General features: G+C 41.5%; 1 protein-coding gene across 1 annotated transcript in view; it reads right to left on the bottom strand.

Moving 5' to 3' along the window:
* Nucleotides 1-7117: 7117 nt before the first annotated feature.
* Nucleotides 7118-24813, bottom strand: part of GTF2F2 (general transcription factor IIF subunit 2) — a 78021-nt gene continuing 60325 nt past the window's right edge. The window contains exons 7-9 of the mRNA XM_058045806.1: nt 17434-17533; nt 12511-12654; nt 7118-7962 (exon numbers count right to left, since the gene is read on the bottom strand). Coding sequence (XP_057901789.1) covers nt 7843-7962; nt 12511-12654; nt 17434-17533 — 364 coding nt within the window. The 3' untranslated portion in view covers nt 7118-7842. The remainder of the gene's footprint in view (nt 7963-12510; nt 12655-17433; nt 17534-24813) is intronic.

Raw genomic sequence — 24813 nt, 5'->3', positions numbered from 1 at the left:
CCTTCCAGATCCAGAGCCCCACCTGGATCAAGGGGATGTGTGTTGTTGCTGACCCTGTTCCTGAGCAGGGATGTTGCCTTGGACTGCTAATCATTAACTTTTCCTGCTGCAGTGATGGCAGAGGCATAGAAGGCTAAGGTGCCTGAAAGGGGAGGGCATGGCTGTTTATCTCCTTTGGGGTTTTCACATCTTTGCTGTCTTGTGTCAATTTTTGGCCCCTGGTGCTGCAGGGTGGAGGTGGAAGGGGGTTCTGCAGGGGTGAGATAGATGTGGCAGAAGGCTGGGAGGAGTGAGAGACTGGAGGAGGGAGTGGAGCCTGCCCTAGTTATCTCCCAGGTTCCTGTCTGGTTAAATAAACCCTATTTTAGTTCTGTGGGAATGTTATATATATGGATTTTTAATTTTTTTTTTGTTTGTTTTTTAAGCTTTTTCAGTAAAGGATTTTGAGTCAGTTGTAGTGGATGAGGTACAATTTTGGTGTAGCCTGCTTCACCCATTGAGGCTGGGAGGCAAGTTCAAAGCCTAGATAAAGCCACTGAGGCAGCTTGTGCTTTTTCTTGCAGAGGATGTGTTTAATGAGGCCAGGTGAGGATGTTCTGTCCCCTTTCCTGATGCATCTTCATTAAAAATGAGAACATTAAAAGAGAGGGAGAGCCAACAGTGCTCAGTTGAGTAAAGTTAGTGTGGGCAGGGCAGTGCTGGTATGCCTGTGCTGCCCCTCATAGCCCTGGCTCCCACTTCCTGTGAGTCAATGTTTAAAATTCTGGAGCTGATATGTGGGAGTGGAAATGACTCCTCCCCCCGCCGGCTGGTCCTGCCAAGGCTGGGAGCCCTGGGCAGCAGCCTGGAGCAAATTGCCACGTGGCACCTGTGTACAGATGGAGAGCTGCTTTGAAAAGCAGGTGCTTCAAAGCACAATGAACACAGCCTTGCTGCTTGGTTGAATGGCAAATTGTGTGTCATCCTGTCTGCACTCCAGGCTCATTGGGGTATTTAATTGCTGTGTGCAAACATTCCTAACTAGGGAATCCTGTGCTCCAAGCAGGTGTGCTCTTCTGCATGACAAGCCTCTGGTGGGAAGGCTTTCAGCTTGCTGTAAGAAGTGCCAGTTCAGAGGCTCTGGAGTTTTGGGGTTTTGTTTGTTTCTTCAGTGAGCTGCAAGGGAAATGTTCTTGCTGGGCTCACTGCACTTCCCAAACATGCATTGCTGCCTTCAGTTTCTCAGGATAAGCCTTGCTGCTCTGCAGCATCACGTCTGTCAGATGCACCAGGGAGGGTGTGGCAGGGAAGGACTGCGGCAGTGCCAAGTGCTTGTCGCAGCTGCACTGCTGTGGTAGCTGCCTGCCGTGCAGTCAGGCTGAGGGAGAGCTGGGAGTCACTGCATGCTGGGCAGGAGAGCCCGTGCTGGTAAATGCACTTGCCCACAGTCCATGACACAGCTCTGTGCTGGGGAGGAAGTCTGCGTATTTCCTCATGGCGTAATTCCTCTTCTTCCGGCCCATCTTCAGCTCAAGCAGCTGTTTCGTTCCTGGGCCTGAAAAGCTGAAGTTGTTTGCAAAGGAAAGTCTTCATGCTTCAGACAACAGCTTTGGAGTTATTAAACTGATAAAATTTCCCATGATAACAAATTACTTTGGTGCTGCTTAAAATATACAACTGAAGGACAGCTTTAAGACTTGGCCCAGTCTTGTTTTAGAATGTGCTTATCAGGCTTGCATCTCGCATTCCTGGAAAGATACTTTCAGTGGATTTGGGAAGGATCCAAATTGCATTTTTCTTGAGCCTCATGGAGCAGGTTAAGCAGCTGGGTAGAAACCTCCCTTATGCTGGCTGGGGTCTCAGGCTCTGTGGGGTCAGGAGGCCACTCCTGCACCCACTAGGAGCTGGATGCTGACAGGAGAAGGAAGGTGGATTTGCTTAAAAAGAGAAACAAACCTGCCTTTCTAGTTTCAGGCTTCTGTGGTTAAAGGAGTGATCCCTTGGGCTGAAGGAAGCAGCTGCTGTGCTGGGCACATGTCCCATTGTCTCCTTGACTTTTTGCCCTCAATGTCTTATTATTGTCTTACAATAATAGTCTTTGCTACCTCACCTACAAATCCATGCTATTTTTGCCCTTTGGAAGCAAGCAAAAAACCCCAAACACTTTCCATGCCCCATTCACTGATGTTAATGTCCATTTTGCTGCTTGGCCATCTGCTTTGAGGACAAAGGGTGCAGACCTGGGGGTGTTCATGCAGTGCAGGGAACATCTGGTGTGCTGGGAGAGGCACTGGTGTCCCCCACTGCCCCTCTGGGGTGCCCAGCTTTGCCCACTGACCTGGGGGTGGATGCCAGAGCCCAAGTGAGTGATGGTCTTTGAGCCTTGTGCAGCCCTCAGCTTTGGCACAAGGAGGGAGAACCTGCAAAGGAAGATTCTAAATGAAAGTATGTAGGAAACACAATTGGGTTTGATTGGTGTTGGGGGCTTTTTTTGTGAATTTTTCACTCAGTTTAGCTCACAGCCAGAAGGCAGTTATAATAAGCACAGGACATGGTTGTTTCCAAACAAAATAAGACTTTTTTTTTTTTTTTAATTTGGAAAAAAATGGAAAAGCTGCATTTTGCTTACTTCCCTAAGCAAGTCCCTGGCTGTTGAGCTGGCACAGGTCAGCCTACTTCAGTCTTGGTGGTGGGCAGCTGTTCAGGGAGGATGCTTTCATTAAAGAGCAATAGTATCCACATCAAGATACTTCTTTCTCATACTCTGCTGCTCACTTGGAGCAGATAGGATGTCTCCCTCTGCTCCTGAACCTCCATCTGCACTTTAGCTCTGTACCACTTCCCTGGGGTGTCGCTGCCATTGTAAGCTGGGATGTTTTGCTCTGGACTAGGAAATCTCTGTGTCACTGTAGCTGGCAGTGGGAGAGCAGCAGTTAAACACCATGTTCATTAGCTCAGGGATAAACATCTTTGTAGGAGGCAAAAGCCCTAGCCAAGCCTGGACATTTTTGCCCTAAACAGTACCAAATCCATTCACAAGGGCACAATCTTGCTGGTTTGCAGTCCCTGTGTCTTGGCTGCCTTTTGGTGGAAGCTGCAGCTGGAAGCTGTTGTGCAAAGATCACAGCCAAGTGCCTGTGGCCAGGGCTGGTGGCTTCAGGGAGCTTTTTGAGTGCCAGCAAATGCTGGCAACCCTGCCAGTGTGTTCTGCAGGAGTGGGTGGGATGTTTTTGAGGATGCACATGGCTGCTGGGCATTTTAATCCACTAGAGCTGCATTCATCACCTTCCACCTGAGGCAGAAGGGATCCAAACACTCTTGAAGACATTTTTAAGACTATTTTGGTTGTGTGATGCCAGTATTGCCAATGTGGCAGCAGCTGGACTTATTGATAAAATGCTGAACCATTGTTTTCTCTGCAGCCCACACTTTATCCTGGGAGCTAACAGCTGGGATTCACCTCCCCATCTGTAACCAGCAGCAGTAGGAAGGAAGCACTGCTGGCATCCCACTGGCATGGGAGAGCAAACCTCTTTTTTCCTATCTCAGTGAGGTGCAGATGTGCTGGCACAAAGCAGTCCAGCTGTTTATTTTTTTTTTTTTTTTTTTTTAATAGGGAATGTCCATGAACATAAATGTTGAGAAAGCTTTTTAAAGATCAACTTCCCAAATTACTTGTAGCAGAGTGGTTGAAAAATGACCATGTAAAGCTGGGTACTCCTGTTCTCCTCAGCTAATAAAACCCCAGTGTTGCTACTGGAGTTGTCTGGTTCAAGGGCAGAGGTTTGGCTGCTCTACCTACAGCTGTGTCTGACCCGAGCTGGGTGCCCCTGGCCTCTCCCATGGCAGTAGGGAGGGATGATTTTGCTGTCCCTGCAGCTGTGCTGCTGCAGCCACAGAACTGCCTGCAGCTGCTGGTGCTTCCTCATGCTGCCCACAAAAAGGTGTTTCAACTCTGCCCCTTCACCCACCAGCTGCAACTGCCCCAGCCTGCCAGCCACCCCCAGCAGCGTGTGCCATCCCGGTACCCCCATGCCCTGATTTTCAGCCGTGCTCATTTCTGGGTTAATTTCTTCTCGGTAGCTGTTACAGTGCTGTGTTTTGGATTTGGAATCTGAGCAGTGTTTGTAACACACCAATGTTGTTTTTCTGCTAAGTCGTGTTTACCCTAGGTCAAGGACGTTTTTCTGTTGTCTCATGTGCTGCCAGTGAGAAGGGATGCAAAAGAAACAGGGCAGGGGGGGAAAGCACAACTAGAACAAAGGCCCTGGGCTCACCACACCACAGAATATTCCACACCACAGAATGCCGTGCCCAGTATATAAACGGGGGAATCTACTCATAAGGGGGGGGGGTTCTGCCATCAGAGGGTGATGAGCACTTGTATTGTCCATCACTTGTTTTTCCTTTTTTATTAGCATTTTAATAATTTTTTACCATTACTACTGTATTTTATTAATTTTCAGTTATTAAACTGTTCTTTCTCAACACACAAGTTTTACTTTGATTCTCCTCCTCTCGAGGAGAATTTCCCTGGTGGGGTGGGAAAGAGAAGGGAGGTTGAGTGAGCAGGGGATCTCTAAAGGGGTGGCTGTCACCTCATGTCTGCTCAGGTCCCTGCTGATACTGCCTGAGCTTCCTGTGTATGCAATTTCCAATGACTCAAACTGGTCATTCAGGCCAAGCAAGGCTGGAGAGTGGAGATGCTTTTAATTTCATTTAATGGCATTTAGCACACGGAAACTTCTGCTCATGCCTGTGGGACCTTCTCACCAAGCAGCATTTTGACCACTAATATTCAAGAACCTCTGCATGAGCAGAGTTCAGCATCGAGCAGAGACAGCAGCGCATGGTAAGACCAGCAGGGAATTGTTCATCACTGCTGTGAGTCCAGAGTTTAAATTAATCCAAATGTGGGGGCCAGGGAATAAGACCTGAATGCCTCTGAGCCTCCTCTTCTCTTCTGGCAGATGGAAATCCTGCCAACAGCACTTGTGTAAGGGCGTCGTGCAGAACAAGCGCAGCAGAGCTGCAGAGCTTTTCCTGCTCTGCAGAGGTTATTAAGTGATGGATCCAAACGAGGTTCTCCCAAATGCTCAGTCATCCCAGCCTTGCATGAATTTAGTCCTGCAGTGCCCTGGGTTACTGCAGAAGGTAGAATATGGGGCTCATAGTGGCATATTTATCTTGCTGCTTCTGTCTCTACAATGGTTTGTACTGTAAGATCCCATGGCTCAGATGCAGGCTGGATGATGACATGCCAAGGGCACCTAAATATTCCACCTTCATCTTTTCCGCATGCTCCCACCAGGCAGGAGCCAGCAGAGCCTTTGAATGCATGGCACAGGTCCTGCTGCCAGCACAGGAGAGCATCTTTCATGTTTTAGATCAGCATCTCTGTGGGCTCATTGTTCCCTTCTCATGCCATTTGGATTTTGTGGCAGCTTTTGAGGGTAAAATTCCCCTAACATGCTAGAAAAACTTTAAAATCATACAGGAAGCAGGTAAAAAAGTAGCTCACAAGCTACCTGGCTTCTGGACTCTCCACTGGTTATCTTTTCTTAGTTTACTATGATACAGCATTTCCATTTTTGAAATGGTGTTTCCTCACTGTCCTGCTCATTATTTGTAACTGGTGCTACTTCACAGAAGTACAGTTTGGCATCCCTCAACTTTTCTGGTTGCTCACTGGTTGAAAACCCCACTGCTTCTTTTTTCTGTTTACTTCTAGCACTCTACATGTTTTTAATGATACCCATAAAAAATCAGCCCTTTGCAAACACCATAAACCCCATAAAAAACGTAGTGCTCTGCACATTTTCCATTACTCCCGAGCAGAGCTTGTTTACCCTGTCCAAAGGCACTCTGCAGATCAATAAAACACCTCCTTTACTTACATGTTCAGGCATTTCATGCTGACTGATTATGTCCCTCTCAACTGAAGACAAACTGTGAACCAGCTCACATAAAACCAGAAATACAAGCAGATCCTAAACTTTCCTGCTGGAGATTCCACTCAAGGTAACCATTTCTCTCTGGAATGTCACAGTCATTTCTACCTGTGGTAAGGAATTACACCACAACTTAACCAGGATTGCATGGCATCTCCCTGCATGGTTTTAGAGGATCATATGAGGGGCAATAAAATGGAGAAGCTTACCTAGACTTGCTGAGTGCTTCTGCTTCACCTCCTGAAACAGGACACAGATCCCACAGAGGAGCCCAGCTCATGAAAGGCAAGAGCTCTCATCCTACTCATCCCTGAACACAAGTCCACAGAGGACTCGAGCCGTACGATGAGGACAGCAGTGTGAGCAGGCCCTGGCTACTGCCCGGGAGCACTTCATGTTCCAGCAAGACACAAAGGCTGATTTCCTGTGTTCCTCTCAGCATCCTCAGATGGCTCCTGCAGCCATCTGCCAGCGGGGTCCTGCTGTAGAGCCCGAGGAGACACGAGCCAGTGGCAGTATTTATGAAAGCACACCATCCCCTGGAATGCGAGCTGCTCTTCAAAACTTTCAGCAGTCCCTCCCTGGGAACTAGGCACTTAATGCCACAGGATGCTGAGCACCAGCTCAAAATGTAGCTGTAGAGAGATACCTAAACAAAAAACTCTAGAAAAAAATTAATTGAACAAAATTGTGTGACTTATGTATAAGAGTTGTTTTACAGACCTCTGAAAGCATTTGACCACTCCCTAAGCCTTTCACTGCTTCCAAGTGGACCAATAATGGAATGTTTGCTTCTCACACAGACCTCCTGTGGCATCAGGGTGAGCAGCAATGATGCGTACACCTGAAGGACATGAGAGAATGTGAAAGCTGAGCTATCAAACCTCACCTGCTTAATTTACAGGTATAATAATGAGGTTATCTCCACTCTGTGTTCTTTGCTCTAACATAAAAGCTTTGAGAATATCATTAAATAGTTCCTTCCCTGCTCCCTCCTAAAAAGGATGTTGAAGGAATAACCCTTGCAGTGTGCATTTAAAAAATGGGGGAATAGAGACACAGACACATTTAGCAATCTTTGCCAAACCACAGAGGAACCCAGTGGCAAAGCCAGCAATAAAAACATGCTTTGAACAAACACTTCAGACTTATGCCACCTAAATCATAATGTGTTCAAGTCAATATTGTGTGGTACAAATTAAAATAATACTTTTATTGATATACTTAAGCAGAACATAGATATCAGCATAAAAACCAAACAAAAGAGAAAATTGTTCCTTCCTGTACCTAACAGACATGTCATTTTTTCTCAGTAATCACATGGAGGGGACTGACATCTTCCCACTCACTTTATGGGTTTTTAACTGCATTGGTTTGTTCCCAGGGAGTCTAAGGATTGTGATGAGCACCATGGTTGTGGCTGTTCTTCCTAAAGCCTGATACCACGAGGAGTAGCATGTCCATTCCACACAGACACTGCACAAAGGGTTGTGCACATTTGCAGGCTTCCAGACAAAGCCCTGACAGATCCCAGCAGAACCCAGGATATTAACCTGGTTACACTGGAATGCAAACCCACAAAGTTATGGTTTCCTCTAAGACACATTTTCCATCAGTTATCAAGACTAGGAAAAGCCACAAAGCTGTGAAGAAAAAGTAAGAGGAGAACTCAGCAGATTTCTAATAAAGATAAATCTAATACAAGTTTATTCTATAAACTTTTCCTGTCAAAAGACAAAGCATATATAGAAACATACAAGAAATATTCCTTGGGGGAAAAAGCTACAGAAAATTACAAAGTATCAGCTGCTTTAATTTATCTTTATCCTTGCAGAATTGCACTGTGCTCAGTCCTCTCTGTGAACACCACAGATCCCTGAGTGCAATCACTCTTACATCATAAATATTTTTGTTAATCACTCTTTTCTTCTCCTTGGTAATGTCTGTATTCTGGCTTCAGCTCCCATGTGTTTTTGTGGGTCCCCTTCACGTTGTAGATGCCTATTTCTCTCAAAATTTCTTTCAAGTATATCTGAAAGGAAACAAAAGTTCAAATTAAACAGGCAGGCAATTGCCACATTTCCTGCACACCTGCTCAATTGCACGGACTCAGTTCCTAAGAGGCAGACAGCCTGGCTGGCTGATGGGCACTAATTGGGGTGGGAAGGACTCTGGGATAGACTTTTACCCTCAGGCACCAGCAGGGATTAGCACAAGCCTCAAGGGATGCAGCAGGGTGCACAGGAGCCCCAGAGGTGATGGCTCCCAGGCAGTCCCTCCGAGAGGCAAGTACTCCAGGGGCTGCTGAAATGAAGTTACCTGCACCTCTTGGGAACTATTATGTCACACATCTTCCTCCTGCTGGATTTTCTCCAATTGAGCTAAAAGCTCTTGACCTTTCTTCCTGCTTGGTCTGGGATTATCTTGAAAATCCTTGCCTTATTCAAACTTTGTCAAAGCCTCAAGCTCTTGGTTTTCATGCCATTTTGCAAAGCTTTAAGCATTTTATTGTGGCCTCATTTTTAGAAGAGAGCTAAGTGTGTGTCTGAGAATTTTCTAATACCTTAAAATATTAAAGCTTGGAAGAGAAAGAAAAAAACCATAACAAGTAGAGCTATTATGCCAGTAGTATAATAATCTTTGACAAAACACAACTCACTGATATTGCCCTCCTTCGCTCTTTATAATAAACACCAGTAATTTTCTTAAGAGTCACAAGAGCCTGCTTGTTTGTTTAATTATTAATTGGGACTGAGATGAGTGGATTGTCATGGCAACTACAGACCACAGTTTAAGAATCCCCACATTAAATTAATAATTGCTCAAGTTTGAGCAATTTAATCCTGTTGGAGTGCTTATATTGAACTGGAGTTGTTGGAATGCTTGTATTTTCTGCATCTGCAGTTCCACTAAATATCAATGTACTCCAAGCTATTAAAACCAACAAATACATGTTGAAGATACAGGAAAATAAGAAAGGCTGATTGTCTAAGTGTTCCTTACACTCTTTCCCTTTTTGCTAAATGGAAAAGCTAGGAAATACATGAACAAAAAACATGGTCTCAGTCAGTAAAATAAGTGTATTTTAGTAAAACTTATCCTTACTCTCCCTCTCCAGGTACACACTAAAAGCATGCAAAGCAGCCCAACACGTAAGAAAGGTGACTGCCAGGGACGTGCATATAAACCAGCTTCTTAGGGTCTGCTAGGGTGTTTCCTTTGAGCAGAGCATCACGGTGCAGGATGGCTCCTCAGCCTGCTGGGGCGCAGACGCACACCCCAGCAGGTGGCAGCAGCAGATCGCGGTGTCCCCTCGCACACCTCGTCTGTTGCAGCGATGCCGTCATTGTTCCCCTCGGCTACCCGGGACACAGCTCGCCATGGCAGCCAGGCCCCACGCACGGTGCCGAAGGCGCTGGGAGCAGGTGGAACAGCCATTTCTGCATGGGTGTGTGCAGATGTGCACACCTGCATACCCCCTGCCTGCACACGAGGCAGTGTCACCGACAGACACCTCCGAGCATGGCAGAGTGGGTGGGAGAAACACCTGGCTGCAAGGCTAAATTCTGCTGCTCCAGTTCACATGGACAGAGAACTGGAAAAAATCCCCCAGAACTGCACTCAGTGCCATGAGGTACACTGATGTGCAGTTCCTGAACTGGCAGATCTAGTCTGCCTGGGAAGCTGGGTCACAAGGTGTGATGGTGCTGCTGGCCTCAGGCAGAGTAAAACCACTATGGCTGAACTTCCCACAGCACCCACCCAAACCCACCCACCCAGCTACATGAAGGCTATTTTTAATTTCAACTGCTTTTCAGACCTAATTACCCAGGCTGTTCTGCTTCTCTCAGGGGAAAACTTCCAAGAGTGTAACAAAATGGAACAAAACCAACCCAAACCAAAGAGCAAGGTAAGGTCTGTGACACGGGTAACAGCACTTCAAGCTGGAACCATGAGCTGCAGCGGCTGAGGATTTGCCACTTACCTCCCATCTCTGCTGCAGGGGGTAACCAGGCAGGAGAGGTGTTAGGGAGGGCAGCTGAGAGCATTAACCCCAGAACATCACTGTGTGTGCACAGACAACACTGAGCTGCTGGAGTTTTTAGACAATGGTTGAACATCACTGTGTGTGCACAGACAACACTGAGCTGCTGGAGTTTTTAGACTGTTATGAAACATGGATAATCCCACTGTACTGTGCTGTAGCTGAGAGCAAATGGCTTGAAGAGATGAGTTCAGGGGATGCTATGATTTTTCCTGCAGGATCAGTTCTCCTTCTAGAAACCAGGATTCCCCAACTGGGTCTGCAGTGCACCAGGCTGGTCTATGTATCTTGAAGTATAGTGCTCTGACACTGTACCATGGAGAGAAACCCCACACTACTCCCAGTGATGCCAAATACTGAATTTTAGAGCCTGGTGATTGCTAATCAGGGGGCCACTATTTTTTCTCAGAAAGGGATCCAGTGTGTTTATGTACATATAATTCTAGCATAGAAAATCATCTGTAGGTGATCTGTTCATATATTTAAAGCATCTTCTGCTCTGTTCTACCTTTCCTCATGATTTTTTCCACATAAAGTGAGATGTTAGCATGGAATTATGGGATAAAAATTTCTGAAGGGTTAACTTACATGCTCTAAAAATACTTCTGAAACTCTGAGGGGGAAACAAACCCTGTTTTATTTAGGATAACCATTACTTAAAGCTAAAACAGAATTAAAAATCCAAGCAATCTATTCAAATTTTTAAAAATACAGTTCTTATGCCACTGGCTACATCCTGCTTCCATTCTTCACAAATATTTGATTTCTCACAGACAGTATTATGTTCTCAGCCATGAAGCCCAAGTCTGGAATTAGTGCAATATTTCCAGGAAGCATTCAGTACTTACATCTGGGTAGGTGGCAAAAGATTTGCCTACTACTGCAAATTGTTATTTTGCATTAGAATGAAAAGCAAATAAATCCAGGTTTCCCTAATATAGCAGTCATTTACATTCAGAAAATACTTGTTTTGTGATTTCATGACACAAATAAAGATGGCAGCAACTTCTTGTGTAACATGCAACATATTCTATAGCAAGGATTTCATTTACCATTTACATTTACCATTACATAAGAAAAGTACCTTTATTTATTTGTAACTTCAAGTTCTCCAGTGGCTTAAGTGGGAGTCTACTGCAAGCTGATGTCATGGTAGATGAGATAAATCTGTCCCAGCTTGCATTCAAAGTGATTGAGATAGTGACTGCCACACTTCTCTTACCAAAAATAAAAGCCACTTAGAATTTTCTTGCACTTCCTCCATACCTTCCTCCTATTCCTTCCTCCTTCTCAGCTCCCATGACCCACACACCTTCTCTGCTGCACAGATATGGAGCTGACTCATGAGATAAATGAATGGAAGACATGGATATGTTACTCAACTTTCAAGTTTCTTTCAAGGCACTAGAACGCAGTGAACCTACACGGATTTTACTTGTGTAACATCTTTGTGCAGCTTCTAACCAAACAGACTGTTTACCTATACAAAGGCTCTGACAGAGATACACTTCATTCTAAATGTGAAGTGAGCAAAACTAGTAAGCATCTTCATTTTTTTTACAGAGTATTTTTTCCACAATCCAGCTGTTACTGTTCTTTTTTCAGCCTTAGCTCTAATAACCTGTGACATTGTTGCTCCATTTAGACTCAAACATAATTAAGTCCCCTTAAGTCTTCTGAAATCTGCAGCTGGGTTGAGGATAGATATTGAAGTTGGCAGTGAAAAACATCAAAAACACTGAAGGTCCTTTGCATGTCACTGTCACCCTGCCACTCTTGTATGGTCTGCTCAAGGAAAGCTTGAACACAGAAAGAAGGGAAAGAACTGGAAAGTTATGGTTCATACATGAAGAGGCTGACAGGCACTGCAAGACAACAAAACTATCACATAAGGCAGAAGTCTTGGTGCTTTTCTTGTCTGTGTATCAAAGCACTGTTTAAAAGCAATAAATAAATCCTAAATATCAAGCACCTAAACTCTTAACCTAAAAATTACCCTATTTGTAAAGGAAATCCAGTGATTTTGGACGCATTGAGCCTGAGCTCATGATGCCTGAGCTTCTAATATGCATAATCCTTTCATTTAATACAAATTTCATGAAATATAGAAAAAGAGCAACCCCTGTTGCTGTGCCAAAATAAAGTTCAGATGCTGAGGGAAGGGCTAACCATAGACTAACATAAGCTGCTGCTGCCAAGAAAACTAGGCTTCAGTGAGGACAGGAGTAGCAGGGGAGACATGAGAGCATTACAGAATTAGGTTCCTAGTATAAAAGCAAACCTAAACAAAAAAGAGACTATTTAGGTTATTTAAACCATCTCTGTCAAGAAAAAGCACACTCACTACAATGTTTGGTATCCTACACTGTCCTACAATGCTGAACTTAAAACTTGGTGATTTCAGTTTGTTGTAAACATATTTAGAGAGGAGTTTCTAAGGCCTATAATACATATTAAACTCTTTTCTAGATATGTAAAATACACACAGTAGTAACTACTGAAAATGGTTGTATTTACAAGACTTGCAGTACATACCACTGGCTGTTTGGTTATGTCCACCAGGTCTTTAATGTTGTAATACTGATGTTTCTCAAAGGCTGAAAAAAGCATGTCCAACACTTGTTGTTTATCAGCTCGAGCTCTTTTTCCATCTTCTTTCTTCTTCTTCTCATATTCAATCTGTTACAACACATGTTTTAAAGACATTACATGTAATGCTGTATAATTCCCAGTGCTGAACATTAAGCTACAAAAACCTCTTCTATTTAACAAAACACTGTTCAATGACTGAGTGCTTTTCATCTGGAAAGTTTTCTTTTGAGCGTACAAATATTCTTTTGTGAGCATAAGCTAAGCATTTTGTCCTCAGCACAATAAGCTTCTCAGATGTATCTGCTTTAACCAGGAAAAAAAAAATGGAAATAGAGCCTGCAGGTGCCCAAACCTGGGAAAAAAACTAATAATAATATAGAAATCCAAACTGAGACTCTATTCTCACTCCACCTCTGTTGGTACCAGCTTCTGAGGTACAATGACAAATGTCAAACACCCTCCAAACTGCCATGCTCGGGACAATCCACAGGCTAACATGGCTACATCCACAATCATAACAAGCACCTGCCCAGAGAATGCTCCCAATGGCCCTTGGACACTGCCTCATTTTCTCCAGAAGCAGCACTCAAGGTATAAACTCCATTCAATATACAACCAGTCTTTAAAGACACACTTTGAGGATCTGGATGGTTTCTCTTCAGGAGAAACCAGAGTAGCACACATGAAGTTGCACTACTCCCAAAAAACCAAACCTTCTAAGCAGGCAGAGGCCCCTTGTTGCCACACATCATCCTACTTCAAACTGTACATTAAAAATTACTTAACCACTATAATCTGCACCAGATGACTATATATCTTCACAGAAACTTTTATCACCTCCAAAAATACTTCCTCTGATTCATCATCAGAAGCACAGACCAGCACACCCCAAACAAACCCCAGTTGCCAGAGAGCACCAACCACGACACCTGCCAGCACATCACCCCACCCACCCCCAACACCACCCTGGAACAGAAAACCAGCCAGCTCCTTGGAACCAACAAAAGTGATCCAGAAGGTGGTGTAAGTCATGTAATCACCAAGTGCTTTCAGGCAAACTGCGTGGGTGAATCCATAGCGGCACAATGTACAGCAGAAAAGATGCATGTGATCAATAAGGGACACGCGCCTGGCTGTAAATGAGGTAATTCTGTATGGGAGTTATTCTGCTTCTGATGGCTCAACTCTGACTCTCAAAAGGAAGGTCTTCAGATGAAAAGCATAGAAATGAAAATGCACAGACAGATCTACTACATACTAAAGATCTTATTTTTAAGCAGAAAGATTGGTTTTATGGCTCAATTCATTTTTTCCCTATGTATCCTTGCCAGCTAACTCCCTCCTACTCTCAGAGTGAAAATAGCCTGTCTCTTGGTAGCTGTCCCAAAGTGGCTAAAGAATATTGCCACCTTTGCTGTGGCTCCCAGGTCTCCAGCCAGCCAACTACCTCCTTCACATTCTGAAATGGATGTACATCATTAAACTGGATGCAGAGCAATTGTTCCCAACCTGTAGCTTGAAGTCTCTTAGTTCTGCTTTAAACTAAAGTGGGTGTGCACAACTAAATACTTGTCTGCTTTTCTAACTCCATGCAGTGTTATAAAAGCTACAATCGCACCACCCAAACCCATCATGCAATTGATTTTTATCCAGTAAGTACAGTTTAGTGTAATTATTTAACTCTTTAGCCAGTGCATTTAAAGAAGAATAAATCTTCAAAACAGTAATAGCTTTGCAACATAGCAAAGTGTAACACCAAGCAAAGCAGCTTGACAGTACATCATCTTGGTTACCAGGATCCACAGCAGAACTGCTGCACCACAGACGAGAAGAGGAACGTTAAACTATGTCACTGGCGTTCCCTTAAACAATAACATGTCAAAACATTTGCTTCTTCTGGAAGTCCAACAGGCAATTACTAAAAAAATTCCATGTAAATATTCTAATATTCTTAATTCATTAATGTATAAAATCAACTCACATAAAAAACTGTGTATAAAACCCTCCCTTTATTGAAAAGCTACTAGCTGCTGGTGCCCCAGCTGCCCACTCTCTAATTAGCAATACTCTAGCATTTTCCTCTAACCTCAGCAACGGTTTCCACTGTTGTCTGATAGAAGAGCACATTGAGAAGTGCTAAAAAAAAAAAAAAAGCCTGGTGTCTTCTGTTGCTGATTTCTTCTTCTGGCCTTGTGAATACACTGCTCACAGCAAGTTACAATGCAGCCTTTCACTTTTCTCCTTCCTGTTTTCTTTGCAAACAGGATCTTCTATGTAGTAGGCTTAAAGCACTTTTTAATAGTCATGTAATAGAATGCACCTACATTGTAAACTAATCTGATGTCTTTAAAATTCTGTGGTTTTTTTAATTTAAAAAACATTCAAATACTACTTGATTTCCAGGAAGGCGCATTTTAGAACAAGCTGTTTAGCACAGAAGTTGTGAGTTTATCCCCAGAAGACTTTATACTGAAATCAATTTCTCTTTGTTTACCTTCCCAGGATGTTGCTAAGCTTGCTGAAAAGCAGCCAAAATTGCCTTCTTGAAAGTATCATTAATACTGAAGCTGATATAACTGCTTTGGTAGACAGCAAATATAAAAGTCATAAAGAAGTTAGAATAAATCCAAAGTTTCATCTAAAGATACTTTAAAGTAGTCCTAAAGGTTTTCTTGTCTCCTGGAGCATGGGCACCAACCTCTACAAGGGGAAGAGAGGACCACAAAGAAACCACTAAATGAAGCCTCTGAAGGGGTAGCCAGGACCACTGAAGAACCTTTCTGCTGTATTATAAAAATTAATTAAGTCACAGAAAGGTTCCAGCTTCAAAAATATTAACCTTGCAACTTTGCAAACACATTTAATATTTATAGATATAATGGAGGTCTTTTCCCCAGAGAAGAAAAGCTAAGTTACAACCTTAGCATATATTGTAATGGAATTGCAATTTCTTCAAATAAAAATATTGGTGTAATATAATTTCTTGCAAAAATAACCTAATCACTTTCCCAGTCCTTGAATTCAAACAAGTCATTGCTATTCCCCATCCACATGTAATCCATTTCCCTCCTCCTTCCTGCTGTGTGTTAATTTATAGGTACATGAAGCAGCCACACTTAAGCCTCATTTTTTATTCTTTCCATCAAGAAATGCTAGCCCTTTCTGTCTTACTTAGTAGATACTCATTCTTCCCTCAGAAACTGCCCAGATGATGGTTACATTAACATATATGACAGTTTGTACATTTTTATTTCTTTCTTGTGGAAGTCCTGTCCCCAGCACAGCACCATACAATTACATGCAATGCAGCAGGTTCTAAAAAAGCAGTTGCTGCTTGAAAACAGCAGAAAAATTCAACCAAGAGGTTTTAGAACTTCATGGACTTTTTCTCCCAGTTATATACCCTTTCAGCCATCTAACCTGAACCTCAATAGAAGACTTAATGAAAAGAAAGATTTTGTAGAAAGTAGTCATGCCTTGGCCTTTAGAGTCAAGGCAAGGTGAAGGTGACTCAAGACAAGTATGTCTTATAAGATTTTTCCCATCAGAACACCTTTAGGGTAGATATGAAAACTAAACACACTGCTGATGGATTTCCATGACCATGGACAGCTGTGTAACCAATAAAAATATAATAATTAGGACATAAGAACATCATCACTTTTAACAGGCCTGGTTATACCCCCTCAATCTCACACAAGATTTAAATTTCCATAATGATATGGTGACCTGCAGTTTGCAGCTGGAATAAAGATACAAAGATTATCTCTAGGCTGTAGTCATACTACCATAATGATGCTGGTGTTAGGGAAATGGAACAGCACCCCACTAAAAAGAGAAGCTGTACCTCACCAAAGCTTATTCCAGAATTAAAGAAGAACACCAGCAGCATCATAAAACAATATACTGATGTAAAACTGCATCTGCACAGTAGGACACATCAGTGTGACTGTTTTGGTTAAATGGCATTCCCTCAGCTGCAATAGTTATATTGGTATGATCATCCATGTACAGAGCAGACTTTGAACAGTAACTACTACAAAACAGACCCATGAGAGAAAAATTATTATTTCTGGTACTGTGGCAAATAGACTGACTTTCATAATAATGCTTAAATATCATCCAGTATATTGTCACTTGTTTTATGTAAATAAAATCTTAATAAAAAGTGTAAAAGTTTAAATGACTAACACAGTGATTCATTTTCAGTATGACTTAATGTTGCTCACATTCAACATACTCGAAGAGTATCTTTAAGGAAAAGGACATTATAGTTTATATGTACATCTACCGATCTGGAACAGCAGTGTGGGTGCAATATTGACAAAGCCAATGATGCCAATAACATGTATGCTGAAGGTAGGAAACTGAGAAAAATTGTCAGCTGTTACTCTTTTCTACTTGTTGCCAATTCCTCCAAAGGACTGGAAACTAATGATTCTTTTCAAGTCCTTTACCCTCCTGCAGATGAAAAGTTATTTAGCTCAAAAGAGCATTTCCACATCTCATAGCACAAAGCCAGAACTGTCTTTCATCCACAAATGTCGAAATTACATTAAAACAAAGATTAGAGGAAGAATGTAATAAAGCCACTAAAACGGGTTGGGTGAAAGTGGTCTGCCCTCCATCAGATAACACAAGACAGTTATGACTGGCAGACCTTAGCCCCAAGGGTGAAACTGGTCTTGAGACAGAAAGAAGATCCCCAGAAGACAAAATCAAGGAGAAATCAGGTGACATAGAGCATTGACAAAGACAGTGGCCAACTGTGAGCAAAAGAGCTGCTGGACAGCAGCAGAGCAGTCCTGGAGTCCTAAGCCAAATTCCTCCTGAAGAAAAGAAGGGAAAATATTAAAAGCTACTTACATTATACTGATGATTAGCCACTGGTTTATAGTTCGTGGTTACAGCTTTGTCCAGCTGCTGGGATAACCTTACAGGTTTAGAAGATTCTTCTATCTGTAATCTGCAAAAAAGAAAACAAGAATAAAAAGTTCAGACCAGCACACACTGAAAGTGAATTCTAAAAATCTGCAGTTATGAACCAGACATTCTCAAGGGTCAGATGCAAACAATCTATAAGGCAAAACAGATGCACTCTTCTGGATTAAGTTCTTCTTACCCTATTTTTGCTTAAGGACATTGAACTATTAGGGTGCTGTAAGCTACAGAAGATACTGAAATGCAAAAAATCAAACAGCTGAAGTGAAGATACTAAAACCAAACTTTGAACACAAATTTCACTGCAAAAACCTAATGCTCAGATCGAAAAAAAGCCCTTGCTTTTAAAAAAGATCAAACCCAACCCAAATGAATGCAAAATCTCACAGCTTACTTGGCTGAGGGATGAAAAAAGCTTTTCATTCACCTCTGCTAACCCATAACCTTCTCTTATATATTGAAATGTAAAAACATAAATTTCTGTGACCTTTCTTTTGGCATTACAGTACAGTAAGAGAGTGCAAATAACAGTTTTAAGAGCATTATAAAGACATAAAGACAGAAAAATCTACCCAGCTTCAAATCAATGTGCAATCAAGTCTCTACCACACAAATAACAATAGGTGACCTTCAATTCTCTTTGGGAAAGACTCTTAGCAGGTCACTGGTTGAGGATATCTTGTCAAGTTCATCCCTACATAATTCAATGTAATTTAAAGCTTCTGTATGTTGATGTAGAGGGAGTGTTCCATTTAATTCAGATTTAGCACTCAAGAATTTCTACTTGAAATGATGAGACAAGAAACCAAGCTCTAGAAAAGCACAGGACAATGGCCTTTTAGACACAATGGCTTTATGGCACATCTGATTAACATGTTAATTATCAGTGAAGCAGTTTTGTTTCCAAAGCTGCATCTTGTAGGCAGAGGAGTCAATTTCCAGTAAACACAGTATAACACAGCCCAATAAATGCACAGTGATGTTTGCTTCTTTCCAAACAAAAAGTAATACGGTGACCTTAATGCCAATAATAACTGCATGTTTATTAGTGTAAAACATATAAATTATAAAACTGACAGATCTTTAAAAACAACTGTAAGTGTTTGAGATCACTGATTTCTTTTTGTAAAGATATCATTTACACCCAAAAAGATAAAATTTAAATTCAGCGTGTTTCTGAATGAACACCTGAACAACCTAAATAAATTACATTTGAAGGAAGTAATAAATCAAGAAATAAATTCTCTAGTTGTAGCGACTTGAAAGGCAGAAAATCATCCCTCATAGCTGGTATTGCTGGACAGTAGGTGGGGAGAGTTTTTTCTCATACACAGATAAACTTACTTCCCTTTGAATCTTTATATCATAAAAATGTAGAACATGAGGCAATGGTTGCTTAAGAGTAGTAAAAACTACAGAAAAAATGACAAGTCTGCAAAAGGAAGAAGGAAAATCAATTGGAAGGTAAACGAACAGTGAACATGTTTTGCTTATCACAAGAGTTTACCTTTTGGCCTTCAATCTAATTAAATGATTTTAAAGATTTTCTTCATCTGGTTACCAAAGATCTTCTAAACTCATGTTTCACAAAAGGCATAGACCAAAACTAAATCACTATCTTTTCTACAAATCTGTCTTTTTCTCTATTTCTCCATTGCTTAAGATTTTTCTTTTTGGTCCCAATGACTTTTTAAATAGTTTAGCTTTAATTTTTACACAGTTTGGCTTTAATTCTTTCATTTTTTTTCCCAGTTCATCATGTTTCTATTGGTTTGATCTGGGGAGTTTTCCAGTTCTTCCTCTCCTGTATTCTAGCTATTTTTCATCTCACTTCTCCCCCCATTTTTTCTTCACAAAGGAGATTTCCTGCTCAATCTATTTACTGATACTGCTACTGTTCAAGAGACAGGGGCTCCTTGAGACAAACTGGGAATTCTTGCCACCCTCTTCCCCTCCAAGGCCACTGCACCAACTTCATGTGCATCAGATGAAGTTATTTGATTTACAATGTAGCTCCAGAGTCCTTCTCATAACAGCTACAGCACAGGGTCATAACAATACTTAAATACATCAGGTGGTGGCACGTTTTCAGGGAGCGCCAGGCATTCAACAGTGACCCATCTTCATGATTAATCCTCCTTGCACTGGGCTTTATATTCATTACTCTTTACAATGTAAATTAACAATATCTCTCTTTCTTCAGGTACACAGCCAAAGAACTCTCAATGACGAATTGTCAGCCATGGACTTTAGACACCACTCATGTTCAAGGCCTCTTCCTGATCTGGCATTTTAAAATTACAATAGAGGAAATTTCAACTCCATTCAGTGTGGCTTCCTTAAATTAATTCTTCTTTGCACAAAAGTACACTAGCAATTTATTTCTTAACGTTTTTCACTCCCCATGCAGGATATGCATTTCAGCTCTTTTATGTTAACCTCCAAATTTCCAAACCAGTAGAAAATCAAATGTGTAAGAGAGCTAACAGACTTCTCAGAGGCCTCCCTTCGAAGGCTGATGGAAGTGAAGATACATTTAACAAGTAAAGTTCTCTAGCACATAATCCTGAAAACAAAGAAAAAACTTACTGCCTGCTAAGGAAACAGAATGAAAGCCAACCAAGTGAAAATGGAGAGGGACCATCTAAGCTTGTTTGTGAAATGGCAGAAGATTTCAGAAAGATCTATACGTAGGAAGTAACAAATACATCAGCTACAAATGTATGTCTCTGGAATTTCAGAGATGTTTGTGTTGTACATTGATATTTCTTGCCAAAGGTTTCCAAATTACAACCACAGATCTCACAGATCTCAGATGGTCTTTAGAAAACTGGCTTACAGTACAATGTTAACCTTTTTTTTGGTTTCTACTGCTGTAGTGACAGCTAAAAATACACTACATTCCTGATACTACTTTTTAATGCAAACAATTACAGCCGTGGCCACATGCCAAGATGGAAATTTATATGGGAAGCACGGTGACTCAGGAGGCAAAGCTTTTTATTAATAGCTTTTATTCTACACATGCATCTTGCTCTTCTCCCTAATGGCTGCCCTTCCCATTTATTTTTCTGCAGCTTTCACGATTTCACAGAGCCTCAGGTTACCATCCTTTACCTTCCTTCCACTGGGCTTGCAGGTGGAATATTGTCACACAATCCCACATGGAATAATAGCTGATGCACATCTGGAATTGGCCTCACACAAATGGAGGAATAAACTGACAAACATGGTATAAACACCAATTAGCAAGAGGTTCACGAGGGGATGAAGCACTGAAATTTGCTTAGTGCATTACAAAGGGTAAAGACAAACAGCCCATAATCATTTTGTCCAGATGATTTGTTGATACAGACACTATCTGCAGGGAAAATACAGCATAGTTGTTTGGGGTTTTTTTCAAAATCATGCTGCAATTCTGTTATATTCAGAAAGTAGTATGTCTGGGGGAATATAATTGACTTTTTAAATTTGCATAGATGTTGTCTGAAAAAATTATAGACTCAAAAATACGTAACAAGAGCTGTAAACTGGAAATTGTACTAGCCTTTTAGATAGATGTTTTACATGTTACAGATATAATTACTTTTACTTACTTAGAATTTCTTAAACAGAATTCAAAAAGCAGTATTAACCAAAAATGTCCAGCAGTGCTTTATGCAGAATTTTCTCAGAGTGGACCTGCTGAATCTCAAACTAAACTGCTGGTAGGAATAAAGAAAAAAATCAATAGATATTCTGAGTCACTGGTGACACTGATTTAAAGGAGCAGTGGCTTTTTACCTTTATTTATTTTATTCTTTATTATGATTTGCAGGAGTTAAAAGACTTAGTTATTGCTCTGAAAAATAGAAAAATATCCAAAGAATTAAATTTTACACTGAACTCTTGTTGAAATGGTTAGAGCCATATTTCATGCTAATATCTGGCCTAAAAAATAAAGAGAAAATGGAGATATATTTTCCCCCAAACTGCCAATGAATTAGCAACGGAGCAGCCACCAGCCTGCACACTGTGGTTTTCTCTTCCACCCCCAAGATCAAATATAGCTCTTCCCCCTTGAAATACAGCAAGTAACCAGCATGGCATCGAATCCGCCATGGTCATTTCCCAACAAAACACATTTCATACCGCAGCTTTGATTTGTCATTGTGCTTATACTTGAATAAGGGGAAAAAAATTTCAAACAGACTGGAAATAATTCCTTAAGACTTGGCAACATGTAGCAGGCTCATACAAAAAGACAGATGAAGACAGTATGTACATTCCTAGGAAGAGATATTCATTGTTTTTTAAATACACGTAATTTTCAGCAACAAAAAATAAACCAAAGACCTTTAAAACTGATAATCTACTGTGATTAATCTTTTGTCACAAAACAAATGTTTCAAAGATTTGAAGCAGGTATTAATCACAAACACTGCTAGGGCTCAAATTCTTTGCCTTTCTAAAGAAATTATTTCACAGATAAGAGAGGGAAGTTTATGTTCCTTTTTGTGCTTGGCTATCTGTACACAGGGCACCAGTAAGGAGTCAGCCTTACTGATGCAAAAAAAGGAAAAGATGTGTTTCTTCTCTCTCTGCAGTAACACCCAGCAGAGATGCACTGGAAGAGAGCAAGCCCACTGCCCAAAGCTTTGGAGGGGAAGAAACACAAACTCTCCATCTCTGCACAGTTTTGTAGCTTTTCTCTAATTGCTCACAGAAGTTCCCAGTCCAATACCAGGGAGCTAATGCTCTCATCATCCCTTACTCAGTACATTTGTACCAGAACCAGGCATTGACAGCTGCATTACATGAAGTTTCATGATACCTGGTATGGGCCATGAAGCTTTTCCTTTGCTTCCTTGTTTCAGCCCAAACATGACAGAAATAGATACATCCTGAAAAACCTCATCCAAAACAAACTAATAAAATAAATGCAACAATATAGCCTCACACTCCTTTTGTTCATTTGGACTTCTGTACCTTGGTGAGGTTCAGGTAGCATCTCTTTTGACTTTCCCTCCAAGCAAGGATAGCAGTAATGTAAGAAGCAAGCAGATGATCAACAAGAGATGAACATTCTTGTAAGATACTGAAACTTTAAAGTTTCACTAGCTCTGTGAGAACTAAGGGACTTCAGCACCCTGTGGTGCACATCCTGCTAAAGCAATCCCATGGCAGTGCTCAAGCACAAACGACATAGGAAATTACTAGAATGGCCACACCAGTAAAAACACGCACTGTCTAATAACAAGAATGACAATCTGTTGCTACACCAAACAATCTGTCATATATTCTGAAAGATAAGAACAACATGCAAATCCTGCACGTTGTGTCTCATTGCAAGGAGCCGCAGTGTCTCACGTTCCATGGAGGCGGATGACAGCCTCCATCGCATGGATGAATCCACTGCTCTTCAGACACTCAGCGCTACTCCAGCGCAGTCAAAGCAAAGGGAGGCTGTCCCCATTTCTGAAGACTAGACAGGCAGGCGGAGAAGAGCATGAGCTGAATGAAAATGGCATTAAGAAGCGCATTTGCCAGCGTTAAATAACTGTTTCAGATTATTAATACAGGATACGATTTATAACTAATTTTAAGTCCTGAAACCCTGGCATTTCAAGAAAAGAGCTGTAATTATTATGTGTTCAGATATTAGATTTTTCTGAAGTTGACATCTTCAACTATATATGCTGAAGGATAAGCAATGAATCATAGGAATATATGACAATTTCATGTCTAATTCTCAGACAGCCACCAAGGCACGACTGAAGACTCCAAGTCTACATATTGTATCTTCCTCCGGTACAGAACATCAGATGATATAAATGGCAATTCAACAATAAGTAAAACAATTTCTTAAGCATTTTATTTTCTGAATTGACAAAAAGTGAATAATTGATTAAAACCAATCCAAGTTTTCCTCTCTGAGTTTAGAATTGCAAATGACTAAAATCTTCTCAGCTAAGCTTGTGTAAACAAATAATATAAAGATAAAATAAAACCTATTTTAGCATTAGTAGTGATATAATTCAATAATTTTCTCTATTTGTTTGATGCACTACTTTAAACATGTTAAGTGATGCACTAAATGCAATTAGCATGAAAAAAATTGTAACATCTGCTTGACATCACAGATAATTTTAATCAAGTGTGTCTACAGATACTTCCACTGGAAGCATTCTGACACTGACGAAGTTAGGCTCTAGCATTGCCTGGTCCACACTAGGGACAAGGTGGAAGAGTTTTATCTGAGACTAAGTTCAAAAAGGAATCATACCTCAGAGGTATATTCTATATTACAGGAGGTTATAAATAGCCTATCCATTAGTGTGGCTGACAAAGTTTGTTTCTTTGCCCTGCCTCTAAGGTTTATCTGTCCAGGTCTGGGTCTCTGTTTTGTTTGTTGCCTCCCCCTTTCACTCAGCACACACCCCCTTTTCCAGTGAAAAGGGTCCATGACCAGATATCCTTAAGGGCAGAGATTCCCATTCAACCTTGTGAAGCAAGGCAGCCTCTGCATCCTCCTTGTCCTTTCAGGAGGACTTAGGTCAGGACTGGGGTCACAGCATCACCCCTTGCCCCACAGGTGAAAAGGCCCTTTCAGCACTGTTTAGGCTGTGGATTGATAGAAAATCACACAACCAACCACAGAATCATTTAGGTTGGAAAAGGTCTTTAATTTCAACCATTAACCCAGCACTGCCAAATGCACCACTAAAACACGTCCCAGAGTATCCCGGCCTTTTAAATGTCTCCAGTGATGGTGACTCAATCACTACCCTTGGCAGCTTGTTCCAAAGCTTGACATCCACTTCAGTGAAAAAATGTTTCCTACAATGCAATCTAAACCTCCCCTGGTATAGCTTGAGCTTGTTTCCTCTTGCCCTACCATTTATTGCAAAGAAATGAACACTTTCTTATTACAATTCATGTACTCTGGAAGAGCAGAGAGGTTTGCAGCTTTGCAGTTGTTAAAAATGTCAGGAATTTGCACTCCTTTCCAACCTACGGTCATCATAGTCAATCAATTAGTGCCCAAATGGAAAAGAACTCTCCGTTATTGGTTCCTGTCACTTCCAGTATTTTCTTGTTAATACATACAGCACGAACATCTCTGTCCTGCCCTGCTTCCTGCCCAACACAAGTGATAAGATCAAGTTCAAGAACAAGCAACAGCAGAGCTAAAGGGGAAAGTCTTCCCTGAGGACTAAGGGTAAAAGTGCATCCATGCATGCTCAGTTACAGGCTGTAGCTCCATATGGGGCACTTCATCTTAATTCCTAAGTGGATTAAAACACAGTAGATTTTTATACCACA

Source organism: Melospiza georgiana, chromosome 2, assembly GCF_028018845.1.
Source record: "Melospiza georgiana isolate bMelGeo1 chromosome 2, bMelGeo1.pri, whole genome shotgun sequence".
Taxonomy (NCBI): Eukaryota; Metazoa; Chordata; class Aves; order Passeriformes; family Passerellidae; genus Melospiza; species Melospiza georgiana.
The sequence above is the reverse complement of the archived record's forward strand: the minus strand, read 5'-3'. Positions and strand labels throughout refer to the sequence as shown.